The 15,881-nt window shown below is 45.5% G+C and overlaps 1 protein-coding gene and 1 long non-coding RNA gene across 6 annotated transcripts; both read right to left on the bottom strand.

Moving 5' to 3' along the window:
* Positions 1 to 25: 25 nt before the first annotated feature.
* LOC122381136 lies at positions 26 to 1,444 on the bottom strand. The gene is made up of 3 exons (XR_006256477.1): positions 1,102 to 1,444; positions 587 to 681; positions 26 to 215 (listed from the first exon to the last, which is right to left on the bottom strand). It is a non-coding gene; the product is annotated as an uncharacterized LOC122381136 (long non-coding RNA).
* An 861-nt stretch (positions 1,445 to 2,305) lies between these two features.
* On the bottom strand, positions 2,306 to 15,881 carry LOC122381134 (nuclear autoantigenic sperm protein-like). 5 transcript variants are annotated; one of them, XM_043364975.1, is made up of 11 exons: positions 15,383 to 15,881; positions 11,283 to 11,500; positions 10,881 to 10,937; positions 9,590 to 10,420; positions 8,261 to 8,461; positions 7,792 to 7,912; positions 7,481 to 7,607; positions 7,095 to 7,269; positions 6,292 to 6,434; positions 2,933 to 3,085; positions 2,306 to 2,594 (listed from the first exon to the last, which is right to left on the bottom strand). In XM_043364975.1, the coding sequence occupies exons 1-11, from the start codon at positions 15,511 to 15,513 to the stop codon at positions 2,505 to 2,507; spliced, it is 2,247 nt and encodes a 748-aa protein (XP_043220910.1). In that variant the 5' UTR covers positions 15,514 to 15,881; the 3' UTR covers positions 2,306 to 2,504. The 5 variants fall into 5 exon arrangements, with proteins under 5 accessions (XP_043220910.1, XP_043220909.1, XP_043220913.1 ...); XM_043364974.1 differs by having other exon boundaries at positions 2,306 to 2,609; positions 15,383 to 15,715; XM_043364978.1 differs by lacking the exon at positions 9,590 to 10,420 and having other exon boundaries at positions 15,383 to 15,870.

Here is a 15,881-nt window from a genome sequence, read left to right as displayed (position 1 = left end):
ACCAGTCACAGCGGTTCAAGGATAGTTGAGTTGTAGTGATGTATTTTCACTTCACAATGTCAAAATGAACACCAAGATGACCCATTAACATAATCAGAGCACTTGTACATCTTTCTTGCACCGACATTCTGCTCTGCATTCATCCCATCCACTTCACAAGCACTGACCATGTATCTTGCATCCAACTCTTCCATCAATGGTGATGTGGAAATAACCTGGAGCAAAGGATTGTGTCATAGACCTCAGACATGGAATGTCAACATATTCACTCTTCACTCTTCAGCATGCCCTCTAAGGTAAGATACCTAACCTATTTGTGATGGTTGAGAAATGGCATATCATATCTTATTTTTCAAGAAGTGCTTAATGTTAAGAACATCACCTCTTGGCATTAGTTCCCTTGGATTTTACCAATAGAAAGGTTATGGGCAGAGTCAACATTAAATGCAGATTTTATAATTTATATTGGCAAGGGCAGATTGGTTTAAGTTATCAATGGCTTGCAATCCATGTAAAATCAGTGAAGTGATTCAATAAGTGGAATACAATGCTTAGAAAAGATAAAGCATATGAAATTATAGGTTACCTTATGCTGTTGGTGGTGCCAGCAGATCAAGGCCAACACACTCTCTGGCAATCTTGACTCCCACAGCAAACACTGCTATGCTCTTCACTATTGACCTGCGACACATAAAACCATGATCCAGTGTGTTATCATGTAAAAAGGCAAGACCACTCACCAGTACATAACAACACCTTGGCATGGAATGATAAGAGTTTTATAATTAACTTGTATTCATGCAAGCTGTAATTGAAATCATTTTCACTTGTGCCCCCCCTCCCAGGCTTAATCTGTTGAACAAGCCTAAGTCCTAGGTACCTCCAAATTTGTTTTGCCCATATAAATCACACAATCACACGACGCATGAAAAATCAGTGAGACAAATCAACATTAGGGTGAAGACAAGCAAGTTTTTTACTGTCCCTTTTCTTTGGAATGTCTGCTGAGGATCAGCTTTTCAACCACAATATTCAATGCGTGCATAAAGATTGAAAATTATTATAGTGAAGTTACCTATGCCATTTGCCAATGATACTTACCACCGGAAGGGATCGTAATAAAAGCTTTTCAGAGTTCCAAACACTCCACCACTCCGAGCAGGTGCCATTGTTGATCGTCTGACTACTGTTAAATGCAAAAACTTCCTCTAATCCTCACTCAAATCAATAAAACTGCGACCATCCCACGTGAACAGCAATGAAAATGAATGGTATGGTTTAGCTAAATTGGGTTTATCGAACCTGTCATGCCATTTCTCTGTATCAAAATCCCAAAATAACTTTTTTTCTGAGTAATTGTATTTTTTTAATGTTATAAAATTTGTTTAAAACAGTTTATGAAAGAAAAAATGTAAACTTTGCAAACACAAAAAATATATTTTTCGATGTTTTTACATGGCGCCACCAGGTTCGCACAAAAAGCCAAAGTCGGTGACTTGTTCGGCGCGATTGTTACATTTGAGCCGGTTTCAGCCGGAGATGCGTCTACAAAATTAATCTGCCGTGTATTTACTGTCAGTCAACTGGCACAAATGTTAGCAACTCTTTTTTTTTGTAACACCTACTGAACCACATTCCTGTATTTCTACGTAGTCACAAAAGTATGAAATATTTATAATCGTTAGTCCTTTTCTACTAATCCTGCTAGTTCCTTTTCTGGCATGCGGACAAGTGCAGCAAAATTGTTATGTAACTCGACTCTGCGATACGGATTCATCATCGCAACGCAATGCATGCCTCGAATTGAGGGCTATCAAAGTTGACATTTATCTACCATAGACAGTGTGCAGTTTTGTGCTTATTGCCGCCAAGTTCGTTTGTAAACCTCAAAATGCTTTATATGTAAGCTTAGTGCACCTTGCCATGTGCCCAGTGCATGCGTATATTTTTACACTATTTCATCAGAAATCCGCTTTCGCACTTGGCTTCTAGGCTGTCTCCCTACCTTCAACCGAATAATAGTGGAGGACAGTGGGCAAAATTACCGGCAGGCCGATGACCATCGCGAATTCCTCTGAAAGCACCCTACGGACCTGTGTATGACGCAATTCGATGCGTACAGTTTGACGCCACATTCTTCATCCGCATACGCCGTGTCAATCGTCGGCAAACCTCCGTATCGCGTAGTGGTGTGATCAAGCGACACCAAATCCTGTTACGATCATAGTTTTCATCTGCACCTGTTAATGCTAAACCGCATACACTTTAAATACATCACGTCACCTCTGTCCAAATACAACTTGGCACCATGATCATACAAAGTTTATTTACACCAAAATCAACAGTACACTCAACAGCACAATAAAATGGCGTGGACGTGGCGACACCATGAGCGATGATGACCGATTCTTCAGATCCAAGGCGACGGCGGCGGCCCGGGGCCTAACGACCGCGTCACCTCGCGCGGGACCGGAGCGGGCGAGCGGGGGGCGGGCGAGGGTCGCTCAGGGGGCCGCGTGGCCGTTGACGCCGTTGTGGCCGTTCTCCTGTTTGGTCCGCTTGGCGTCCTCTTCCGCCGCCGGCTCGGACAGACGCTGCGCGCACCGGGGCTGCGTCAGTGTCAGCACGCGACTAATGGGCGGTGGGCACTTCGTGCAATGGGTCATGGTAATGGGTCAGTATCGGCCAGTCCTGGACAGACGTAAACCGGCAGTGCCATCACTAGCAGTTCAAACATCGCGGCAATTTTCATTCTCCGCATGTGAAGTCTGAGAAACAATTCATCCGACAAAACGATGCGGACTAGACCATTTAAAAAAGCATGCGAATGCAAAGAGGACATAGTCTGTCTTCGACAGTCAGAATCTCAACTCAAACTGACTAGCCCGAACGGTTAATACTTAATATGCTATGTAATTAAACCCAATCTCACCTTCCGTTTGACTAGGTGTCCGATGCTGTGCGCCTCTTTCTTCTCGCCGTCGCCGTCGGCGGCGCTGGCGGCCGGCCGTGACGTCATCATGGCTTTGACGGGGGAGATGGGAGCCGCGGAGGTGGACGGGCCGGCCCCTCCGCTGGCCGCGAACTGAGGGCGCACGCGGGATAATGGGCTCTTGAGAAATCAGACATTCGGTTGCCGTTAGAGGTTTCAGGCTAAAAAATACCAGTATTCAGGTTGAAAGTGGAATCAGACAGCCGACAGGTAAAGATAAAAACGTAGCCCATTGTTACACACCAGAGGAATTTAATTCCGTATTGTGATTCAAGTCAATTTCTGACATTAACCCGCGCCCTGCTGGGGGGGGTGTTTGAACACCCCCCCTTGTGGTTTTTCGCGAATATCTCAAAAACGGCGGCGCGGAGCGCCGCCGTTTTTGGTACACCTTATCATACATCAATTCTACACATGTTGTGAAAATTTCAGACCAAGGTCATTCAAGGTCAGGTCACCAGGTCACTTGAAGTGACCTCACCTCATAAAAACTTTCAATGTCTGTCATAGCTACACCGAGTGACCGATCGCTTTGAAACTCTCAGCGATTGCTAAGAGCAATAGCATGTACAAAATGTATATCTCAGAATTTTGATATCGATGACCTAAGATCAGGTCAATTTTGCGACCTCCCCATTATCCCGCGCCCTGCTGGGGGTCCTGGATTTCCACGCCCTGCTGGGGGGGGGGGGTGTTTGAACACCCCCCCCTTGTAACTCGGCTCCTGGGCCACGTAGCGATACGCGGAAGGCGGCGTTCGAAAGAGCGTAAAAAATAATGACGAAATCACTTCGGTCAATTTTTTGGTCAGGTCAAAGGTCAGGTCACCAGAGGTCATTGAAGGCAAAATTTCGCCGATTTCCAGGTCGAATGTCGAAAATTTCCAAGAAGCCAACGCATAACTCGGGAACCAATAGAGCTACAGCGCCGCGGAAAAGCGCATTCGATAGCCCTATTAACGCCCTTTCTGAGTAATTCTCTCAGATTTGACCTAACGTCAACGGTTTTGCCTGCAGGGGGCAAAAACTGCAAAAATAGCCGATTTTTTTCGAAAACAGTTTTTCTGCAATAACTTTTGACCCAAGCCTTGTACGAGCTTACTTTTACCGGCATCGTGTTCCTCTCGTCAAGACGCATCGAATGAACTATGACTTGACCTTGAAAGGTCAACTTGAAAATTTGACCTCAGGTCAAGGTCATGACCTGACCGGAAAGGGTCATGTTGCATATCAGTTGATCCGTATCGTCGAGCTGAACACATCTAAGGCGTTTCCATCGCTCTAGCATGTCTCTATCAAAAGTTATTTGTGAAAAACTGTTAGATACCATTCGTGACCTAAGATGACCTCAGGGCATAAACAAGGGTCACGGACACCATTTTTAAGTTCAGTGTGTCTAAACCACTTGTAATTCGGTGTTTGGGAGTGTTTATAATGTCTTTCATCCAAAAGAGGCGCATTTCAATTTTCTCCCATTGACTTATAATGGGGAGGTCGCATAATTGACCTGACCTTAGGTCATCGATATCAAAATTCTGAGATATACATTTTGTTTATGCTATTACTCTTAGCAATCGCTGAAAGTTTCAAAGCGATCGGTCACTCGGTGTAGCTATGACAGACATTGAAAGTTTTTATGAGGTGAGGTCACTTCAAGTGACCTGGTGACCTGACCTTGAATGACCTTGGTCTGAAATTTTCACAACATGTGTAGAATTGATGTATGATAAGGTGTACCAAAAACGGCGGCGCTCCGCGCCGCCGTTTTTGAGATATTCGCGAAAAACCACAAGGGGGGGTGTTCAAACACCCCCCCCCAGCAGGGCGCGGGTTATAAGTCAATGGGAGAAAATTGAAATGCGCCTCTTTTGGATGAAAGACATTATAAACACTCCCAAACACCGAATTACAAGTGTTTTAGACACACTGAACTTAAAAATGGTGTCCGTGACCCTTGTTTATGCCCTGAGGTCATCTTAGGTCACGAATGGTATCTAACAGTTTTTCGCACATAACTTTTGATAGAGGCATGCTAGAGCGATGAAAACGCCTTAGATGTGTTCAGCTCGACGATACGGATCGACTGATATGCAACATGACCCTTTCCGGTCAGGTCATGACCTTGACCCGAGGTCAAATTTTCAAGTTGACCTTTCAAGGTCAAGTTATAGTTCATTCGATGCGTCTTGACGAGAGGAACACGATGCCGGTAAAAGTAAGCTCGTATAAGGCTTGGGTCAAAAGTTATTGCAGAAAAACTGTTTTCGAAAAAATCGGCTATTTTTGCAGTTTTTGCCCCCTGCAGGCAAAACCGTTGACGTTAGGTCAAATCTGAGAGAATTACTCAGAAAGGGCGTTAATAGGGCTATCGAATGCGCTTTTCCGCGGCGCTGTAGCTCTATTGGTTCCCGAGTTATGCGTTGGCTTCTTGGAAATTTTCGACATTCGACCTGGAAATCGGCGAAATTTTGCCTTCAATGACCTCTGGTGACCTGACCTTTGACCTGACCAAAAAATTGACCGAAGTGATTTCGTCATTATTTTTGACGCGTTTTCGAACGTCGCCTTCCGTGTATCGCTACGTGGCCCAGGAGCCGAGTTACAAGGGGGGGTGTTCAAACACCCCCCCCCCCCAGCAGGGCGTGGAAATCCAGGACCCCCAGCCGGGCGCGGGTTAAAGGGACCCTCCCACCTTAACATTAGATTTGAGTTGAGATAGCCAAAATGGGGTCCCTGGCTCACAATTACCGGTTTCGGCACTCACAACATCGAGAAATTCCTTAAATCGGAAATATTGAATTTCAAAATTGCAGCATTTTGATTCAGAGGGGCTATAAATGCATAGGAAATGCATGACGTCAGCGCAGATATCTAACGATTTTTAAATGTTTGACTAAAACGTTTGGTAGCACGCGGTGGTATATGCTGCTTTGCGCGCAACAAATGCCGCACTTTCAAATAAAGTCGCTAGGAACAGCGGAGATCCCAAAAAGTAAACAAAAGTAAAAGTCCAATATCTTGAAAATCGGTGAATATTTTTAGGTGATATTTGGTAGATATTCGTTTTCGCTCTTTCTGAACCGAGCGACATCACTTTCATGCCAATTCATAAACTTTTTTGAAGGTGGGAGGGTCCCTTTAACTGACACTTATTTCATAAGTTCGCATTTTGTGAAATCTATCTTTACTTTAATCATGTGCATATTTACAAGCTATGAATAAAAATAAGAGAAATATGGACGGTTTTCAACTTCTAGTCGAAAAATGGCTTTAAATGATCCTAAATGATGGTCAAATTACCACTTCGGCGATTTTCTTTTGTGCTTCAGCCTTCATGTCTCGCATATCGGCAATCTTCTCCTTCATGTCTGGAATGAGATCCTCCAACTCCTTGATTTCGTTTTCCTCCTTGTAGAAGGGGTCCTCGTGTTCGATCTTCTTCCCTGCAGTGGCACAATCAGTTCAGAACACGATCAAAATTGTTCGGCGATGATTAGAATTAACATTCAGGTCGTCGTCGTTACCGTTCGCACTAAATTATTTGTGCTAGGGACATCAACAAAATAGGCTTCAGCATGACAAAACCTTAGTGAATGACGTATCTGGGCAGGACTTAAGTACACAAATTATTTCGCAACAAAATTGATCATAGCAGCAAGTACACGGGAAAATGAGCATATATGCGGTGGATAGTCGATAGACGACTTGTTTTGACTTGTCATTGATGCGACGTTCTACTACACAAATTATATTGTAAATGCACAGGGATACCGATGCTAGCGTGTAAGAGTTCGCTGAGCCGAATCCGAATCCGATCCGCTTGCCGTTTTCTCTGCCGAGGATCTGTACATGCAGTCTCGCTCGCCGCTTTCCCTGTGATTATTGTCTCGCTCACCCACCTGTCGAGGATTCACCGCTGGAGTCGGGGACTCACTGTTTTCCCTACCAAGGATCTGGTCTCGTTCATCATTGTCCATGGTCAGGACCGCCCACCGTTTCCCCTGTCGAGGATCTGGTTTCGTTCACCCTTTTCCCTGCCGAGGGTCTGAAAAGACAGCCTCACCCACCATTTTCCAAGTTCGGGATCAGCTGGTCTCGCTCACCGTTTTCCCTGTCGAGGATCTGCCGCTGCAGCCTCTGTACGCGCGCCAGGATGGTGTCCACCGAGGCCTGGAAGGCGGCGATCGCCTCCGAGTACTGGTTGGCCAGAGAGTGCGCCACGCCCAGGTGGTAGTGCGTCTCGGCGATCAGTCGGTCGTCCGCGTCCAGGTGCTTCTTCTGCGAGGGGAATGGAAATGAATAAACATCAGAGCAGAATATAGCGAGAGGACTGCCACATTCGTATCTCATCAACCAAAACAATGTGTGTGGTCGCTTAATTTCCGCACCAATTGGCAATTTCTAAGCATTTTAGACATTGGCAGTTATGAAGAGCTGGTATTTCGAATGGCTCATTAAACACGATGGCAAAATAAAGCCTCATCTTTACCTGGATGGTGAGGCAGTTGCCGAGGTCGTCTACTGCCTGGCTGTAGTTCTCGGCCTCTATGCTGACCTCACCGAGCTTCTGGTACACCTCAGACAGCTTCAGGTCAGACGGCTTGTCCTTCGCTTGCCTGGCGACGATAAATGTGCTAGGCAACAGATATCCAACACAGGAAGCGCTGAGCAATGTTTCTGCAATGACAATCAGAGAAGTTGCCACCAGGAATGGCTATTTCAATCCATAACAATGTAGTAACTTAACAGTTTCTAACTAGTTTATACGAAACCACGATAAATGTAGACATGTATACGAACCTGGTGAAGATGATTTTGGCGAGCTCCAGCACCTCCCAGGCCAGCTGGATGTTGGGCACGTCCTCCTCCTCGTCGTCTCCCTCCTTGGCGCCGTCACCTTCGCCCTCCTCTCCCTCCTCGGCTGGAACACGGCAACATTTTATTATCCTCATACAAATTTTTTTTTTTTAGAAACAAAGTATAAATTATTAAGCTTATGAGTATTAAACAATAGCTTAAATACATTTCGCATTTGGGTAATTGGGACCATTTTCAATTGATTAAGATATTCCTTTCCGCTGAAATGCTTGCCAACTCAGCAAACGTATGCATTGTACTCCAAAAATCCTTCCCGATTCGGTTCCTAACGTAGTCGAATGGTCATTCAATGTCAAATCAAAATGCAGCGATCTATGAATTAGTGCAGTGCCAGTTTTTCTCCCTCGCTAGTGATCGGCCCCCACTGCCGCCGACCGTCATCAGCACTCACTGTCGCAGTCCCGTGACGTGTCGCCCTCCTTGGTGGTGTCCGCGCCCTCCTCGCCCTCCGCACCATCCTCTTCACCCTTGTCGCCGTCCTTGGCCTCCTCTCCGGCGTCCTCTTTGGTCTCTCCCTCTCCGTCCTCCTTGACGGGCGCGTCCTCCGCCTCCTCATCGTCCCCGTCCTCTTCCTCGTCACCCTCTGTCGATTCTGAGAAATATGCCAGACCTGGGTCAGCATTTTTATCACATGAACAATATTCGCAAAATGCTAAAAATGGTGACAGTGAGCGTGAACATGAAGTGGGTTCTCTTGTAAAAATTACTCCATAGGTTGACTGATGTTTATATTTTCATTTTATTTTACTTCTTCAATGAATTAACGTCGAGTGAAAACATTTAACTTTTACTTTCCTTCTTAAAATCTTCTAGTACACTCGAGGGCAGATTGATGTTCCACCACTCCCTATCCATCGGGCTCCCATGGCTCAGCACTGGCTGCTGCCAGTGGCAGAACTGGCAGCACTGGCACTGGCAGGCAGTGCTGAGCAGTGCTGAGGGCAGGCAACACTGGCAGCAGCCAGTGCTGAGCCATGGGAGCCCGATGGGTAGGGAGTGGTGGAACATCAAACTGCCCCCGAGTGTACCTATATGACAGTTAAAGCATCAAAACGAAGTTGATTAAAAAACATTTGATGAAACGAACGAGGCAAAAGGCGAGAAAAAAAGCAAACAAACAAATGGAAAACCGCAGAGATAATAGATTGGTAAATACAAAGTGTAGCAAAACGAAACAATATTCTTGCCACAATGATACGAAAAAAAAAACTAAAAAATGAGATAAAAAAGTGGCATCTACGCTTATATACAGCGACACAGTTCTGCGACACCAACAGGTGACGGTGGAGATGTGAGACTATCGGCTACAATAGTCGGATGCCTTAAACACAAACGGTACGGTTTGAGCATTGTAATAGCCGCAGCTTTCGCCACAAGCATATCAGTGACCGTAAGTCATCGCTACCGTAGAAAACCAGCGCTACGGCGACTAAATCTTCTTTCGTCGCCGGCTTGCAGTGTTCCAACGTTCTAGCGACCGAATAAACGAGGCCCAGCCAGATTTGCAGGCTCATAAAGCCCGGTTGATGCAGTTGAGACAAAATACATTCGTAGTGGTTAGTCATATACAAGCAACTCGTTAAGGCGGGTTAGTCTAGGAAAGTCGTGCGTGCTGAACTAATTAACAAGTCTGTTAGTCTGTTCGATCCCGTATAACTGCCCCTATTTGCCGAGCCAGGTCTACATCTGTACTTGGCCTCGCTCCATTACGACAGCTCACCGACTGGCTTCGCGTCGTTCGGGGCCTTCTCGTCTTTGTCGGCAGACTCGGCGGCCTTCTCCGCAGACACATCAGCTGCCTTGTCAGTGGGAGTGTCCACTGCCTCCTGGGTCTTAGTAGTATCGGAGGTGGCCTCCTTAGCCTCAATGTCGGCAGAAAACACAGCCGAAGCCTCTGTGGCCGGCTCAACCGTATCATTTGGATTAGTTTCCACGCCAACCTCGACAGTGCCGGGCTCAGCAGGCTTATCACCGGACTCTTTGGAAGCTTCCTTGACCTCAGTGGTTTTATCTTCGGGCTTCGATTCCACAGTTTCGGCGTTGGCAGCGGCTGACTTATCCTCTCCCGGCTCGACCACGGCAGTGTCGGTGCCAGGCTGTTTCCCGTCACCAGAGGAGGCGTCTCCCCCTGCCGTCGACAGGGTAGCGCCATCAACCTCCATTTCCTCAGCGGACTCCTTATCATCGGCCTGCGCCGCAGACCCCTCTGCGGACCCCTCCGCGCCAGCCTTGGCAGCACCGTCCTCAGCAATGTCAGCGTCCGTAGCCGTGGCCTTGTCAGAGTCAGACTTCACAACCTCTTCAGGTGTCTTGTCAGCATCGGCTTGCGTTTTCTCTGACACTTCCATGTCAACCCCATTTTCAGCGACCGCATTGGCCTCCTGCGCCTTTGCTTGCGTCTCGCCATTTTCCATCAACGTTTCGCCGGTTTCCTTGTCGATTTCAGATGCCGAACCCTTCCCATCTTTAGCGTGTCTGGCCTTCTCCAGAGTGATGAAGTTCTCCTCGAGCGCTTCGTCCACCTCCTCGACCACCTGCATCCTTTCCTCCTCTGCGGGGCAGCACGTGCGGTACAAGCAGGACACGCAGGTACCAACCCAAGGGACACGCATGCGGGCAGGTGTGTTACAGTGCACTCAAATATGCTAGGAGCGAATGAGACACTCGTGCTGTTGAATAGTTAGCAATATGAAAGTTTGGGGCAAAATGTTGACTATACACATGGAATGATAAATATGCTGTGCTTCGACGATATATTTAAACTGGTAGGCAGCTTATTCTTTATAAATGTAGCGGGTAGATTCAACATATAAACCACGGTTCGCTAATATTACGATGATTTATTTACGTTACCAACTATTAATGGCTTTAAAATGTAAATGAATGATCAATTAAACTTGTAGTGTGTGGACACTACAGACTGCCATTCTTGTTACTTTTGTACTTTGTTTTGGGCAAATTAGCAAACATATTGAAGGCGCAATGCGAGCTGTGGCAGCTCAATTATATACCTGACAGTTTCTCGGGATCCTCCGTCTGCGACGTGTCGGCATCGTCTCCTTCGGGCACTAGAAAACAGGATAACAGCATGCAACAGACACGAGCTCACCAGGCACCCACCACAACAGAGACAACACCCACACAAGGGATTGGCGTGCAGTGTGCACCTCGCCCAAACCAGTCAAACATACATCACCAAAATACACACTTGTGCCACCTTTTTTAAACCAGTGCATATTGCATAGTATTCCCACCGAAGCAGCAGTCATTCAGAATGTGCAAAATGCAGTGCAACTGTGCTGATGAGGACACCAAAACATGCCAACATCAAAACTCGCAAAATAGAACAGTATTCCTGTCATGCAGCACCATATACAACCACCGGCCTCTCGCCAGTCCCTGGGACACCGTACCTCCGTCGAGCGCGTTGCCGAGCACGCCCGTCTCGATGCGCGACAGCTCGAGCAGTGCCTTGCCGTAGAAGAAGTAGGCCTCGCCGCACGGGTCGGCCGTCTCGCCGTACTGTTCGGCCAGCAGCCGGCACGCCTCCTGGAGCGAGTTGACCGCCGAGTTGACGTCCCGCACCAGCAGGTGACGCTTACCCTGCACCAGGTGCTGCAGCGCCTCGTTCCTGGCCAACGCAAACTCAGATATGTAGATATGTAGATGTGTATGCATGTAGATGAGACCATGTGCCAAACATTGTGCCATGGATGTTGCACTGGCCATAAGCCACCGCCCCACAGTGGGCCAGGCGCTTGAAAAAAGCGGAATTTAATCAATGAGCACAGCTGTAGTGCCAAAAATGATTCATTACAGGGTAAAATATGCTGAAGCCGAATCAGATATCCAATTTTAGATCTGATTGGTTACGCTGGGTCACTGAGACTGACCTATGACGTCATTATTGAACTTGCGCTTCGTGTATGCCCGGGACAGGCGGGCACATGCCGCATTAGCCGCGCGTTTGCAGTCTTTTCGTGGTTTCAAGCGTTCAAACATGTGATATGCTGTTGGTCCCATGCATTAGGGTGGGTGTCAAGGACACCTGAAGGTCGGGTCAGGTCATTGACCTTGATGACCTCTGTTCACTTTTTGAGTTTTACATGTTTCTAAGCTAGTTTTTGAAACTGAATTCGAATTTAGTAGCGGTTTGAACATTTACGAAATAGTTTTGGTGCCTTCGTAACGATGTTACGAAATACGAAGCTATCAGAGGCGGTTGACGCATACAACGAATACCCGGCAGGTTGACGAATACTGGTTGACCTGACCTGACCCGACCAAGCCTAAACGCATGAAGACATCATCTGTGATCAAAACTAACATGATATTCGTGATCAGCACCCCGAAAAACCTTTTAGCAGCCACACTTTACCACGTTCTAACAGGTCCCGATTTTCCCGACCTTTGGGTCATTGACTTGACCTCGGAAGTCACCGTTTGACCTATGACCTTAAAACCGGGTGCCGTTGGCTTCGTCCCGTGACGACCTATATGATGATTTTTTCCGCGAGGCTCTAGCTCAATCAGGGGCCAAACGCGAGGAGGGTCGCACCCCCCCCCCCCCCGTGCCGTCGAAGGATGCAAAAAGGCCCGTGTCGGGGGGTTAAAGGGACCCTCCCACCTTCAAAAAAGTTAATGAATTGGCATGAAAGTGATGTCGCTCGGTTCAGAAAGAGCAAAAACGAATATCTACCAAATTTCATCGAAAAATATTCACCGGTTTTCAAGATATTAGACTTTTACTTTTGTTTACTTTTTGGGATCTCCGCTGTTCCTAGCGACTTTATTTGAAAGTGCGGCATTTGTTGCGCGCAAAGCAGCATATGCCACCGCGTGCTACAAAACGTTTTAGTCAAACATTTAACTGACGTTCGAAAGCCTGATGACGTCATCAGATTCCCGTAATGGTTAAGAGATAGGGACCACGCTGGTCCCACCCTGCAAGTAAAGGGAAGAAATTTCTTGAACACCATAAAGCTGCGGGGGTTGCGACCAGGATAAATGGTGGTTTCTGAGCCTGGCCGCAAACTTGGCTATCTCAACTCAAAACTAATGTTAAGGTGGGAGGGTCCCTTTAAACCCCTATTTGTCAATTTCGCGCAAGAACGCACAAAATATTTGATTTGGGCAGCAAGCTACACCTTGAGGAAAGTCAGCCAGCAAATATCTTTGTGTTGCACGGTGACGTTTTCTTTATATCCTTATATGAATTCATTACGTCGTTGCCGGTTGCACTACCCCGGTTCCGAACAGGCATTGTAAACCCCACCGCTACTATAATAAGTATGAAGTCGGCCTTTGGGGCCAGTTAAGGTTATGTTCTGGGGAAGGTCAGGTCAAGGTCAGGTCAAATTAGGTCAAAGTTCGAACTGATATTTTTGCATAAAATGGGTATCGATTGGATGCGGCTCGTCACGGGGAGTATAATAGTCGTCTTTGTTTTGTGCAACGTGGTCTAGAATTGTTTAAAGTTGAGTTCAAAAATTTTAGTCATCAATTTTGAATAGTATTTGCTATAACTTGGCCAAAAAAGGAGACATCGATCTAAAACTTGGTATGTAGGCAGAAGAGCGCAGGGACTATGATATATCCCGTACTTTCGAAATTCGAAAAAAGTTTAGTTTTTCTTTAAAAAAAATCAGTTTTTTATATTGGGGGGGGGGGGCAAAATCCCAATATTTTGAAAATCCGAGATTGCAGTTTTGTAGTGCCGTCTTTTCTCTACACGACCACATAAAGAACTTTGAAATTGCTTCTTAACAGTAGCTTTTGTGAGCGTTTCAAGAAATCATGTTTTTGCTCATTTTTGCTCGAACGTGACCTCAGTTTGACCTCAATAACTCCTGACCTAAGGTGAACCAAGACTTAAAATTTTGTGTGAATGTGTCAAATTGATACCCGGGAAGGTACTGAAAATTTTGTGGCGCTGCACCCCGCCGTTTTCTTGCTATTCAGGAAAAACCATAGGGGGGCCAAATTGCCCCCCCCCCCCAACGGGGCGAGGGATAATATGTCAACAACAAAGGTCTTTTAACCTCTGAACTCAAGGTAAAGTAACAGTCACAGATGTACTAAGCCACAGGCTACCTGTCCTCCATCACACTCTGTCTGCAGGTGGCTGTGGTGTTACTTGCCACACTGCTCATGCCCCTCCCAGTTGATTGTCTTTTTCACTTCCCTGTGATGCTCCAATTACCACAGATAGAGCAGCTTAATGCTCATTCTCCATCCCCAGTGTCTGAACATTTGCTTTCTCTTTCTTTATCTGGGTCTTTCTCATCTTGACCATTATTATTGCTGGAGATGCTAGAGAAGTACTTCATGCCAATGAAAAAAAAAACAATCTGTGACATAAACATGATTGTTTTAACTGGGACCAAGTGTCTGCTATAATGCTTCATTGCTTTATTTAACCATTGGCATAGAAAATACTGCTCACAGCTGCAAAATGTTCATTTAAGGCCTAAAACTGGTCTATGATCATATTCACCCCAGGTATCATTGTCACCCCGGTTTACGGTCTTTGGAATAATAAATTACTACAAAATTCAATTGTGAGAAAAATATTTGTCAGAAGGGCAGGATCAGCTTAATTTATAGCTTTTCAGGTGATTGAGGAATCTACATTCGACTCCAGTGGCAAAATAGGATCAACATTTAGCTTATGTTTAGGGCTGATTTCTTCACTTGAGAAACGTTTTGATATTATTTTTACTGGTGTGTGATAATATTTGATAAATATTAAATTCTCCTTCAGTTGATACCATTCACTGGTCTGAGAAGTGCTACCTTGCTGCCTAAGGGCTGATAAAAGATCGCACTTTTAGGGGCAGCTCTTCAACATGAAGCAGGAATTAAATAGAGCACTCTAGTTTTAGCTTATTTCCCTGGTAAGTCACCAACTATATAGCTTAGCTAGAAAACAGCCCATGGGAAGTCCTTAATAAATTTGAATTTCCCCTTAATACTGAAACTCTTTCCAGTTGGTCTATTGCATGCAAGAGCATGTTCAAAAACATCAAATCACACTTGCACAATTCATACACATGAAGGTAAAATATGCATTATTGATGCAAGCATGATTTAAAGCATTTAAATATTTTTTTTCATGAGATTTCCTGAATGCAGCAAATCTGTCTCAACTTTTACACCAAGGGAGGCATCTTATAAGATTTAAAAAATACCACCAAGCCTTTGGAAATACTCAGCAGAGTGGACATGAACACAACAGACTACATGTTAATCTTGGTCTAGTTTTATTCTGATTTCTGTTGCCAGCCGCCAGGCAAATTAGTTAAGAACTGTTAAAAATTGAAACCGGTATTATCAAAATCAGGCAAAAAATTTCAATGCATAGGTAGGTATTTAAATTGCAACATTATGTAACTGACCAAGTATACCTACCTACCAAAAAAATTAGAATGAACGAGAGGATCAACAACACTCAAGACGCACCAGTGGGTAAGTACTGTATTAAACAATTTGAATCATAAAATAGTTTTCTTACGTTTCAATCTTAGAGGGTGATGACTTTGGTGACCCTTCCTTTCCTTCGACTTGAACTGCTTTCGTTTCAGCCGAGTCGGTCTTCACCTCCTTTTCATTTTCACACTGAGGGGCCGACTCCTTGTCAGCCATTTTGAACTACGATGAATGAGTTGATGCAGATACAGATGGTGTCTTGTTTAAAAGATTCGTAGCAATCTAACAACAAACCAACCGATTTAATAGACTTGATAAAATACAAAAGAAATAACGCGAAAACCAAAACCGCGACCAACACCACCACGACCGCGAAACGCACAAAGCGCGGGAAGTTGCATGGATGCCAAATCGACTTTTCCGGTCGGATACCAACAATATTTTTGTGATCAAAACCCAAACAGTACCAAAACATAGACCACCAAAGTGATGAAAATACTGAAATTTCGAAACCAGTCAATGATTTATTGACAAAATCAATGATTGAACATTGAGTCAGATCAGGCATGCATTAGACTAACCAA

The sequence above is a fragment of the Amphibalanus amphitrite genome, unplaced genomic scaffold, assembly GCF_019059575.1.
Source record: "Amphibalanus amphitrite isolate SeventyFive unplaced genomic scaffold, NRLGWU_Aamphi_draft 000114F_arrow, whole genome shotgun sequence".
In the NCBI taxonomy this organism is placed as follows: Eukaryota; Metazoa; Arthropoda; class Thecostraca; order Balanomorpha; family Balanidae; genus Amphibalanus; species Amphibalanus amphitrite.
This window is presented reverse-complemented; position numbering and strand designations above follow the sequence as displayed.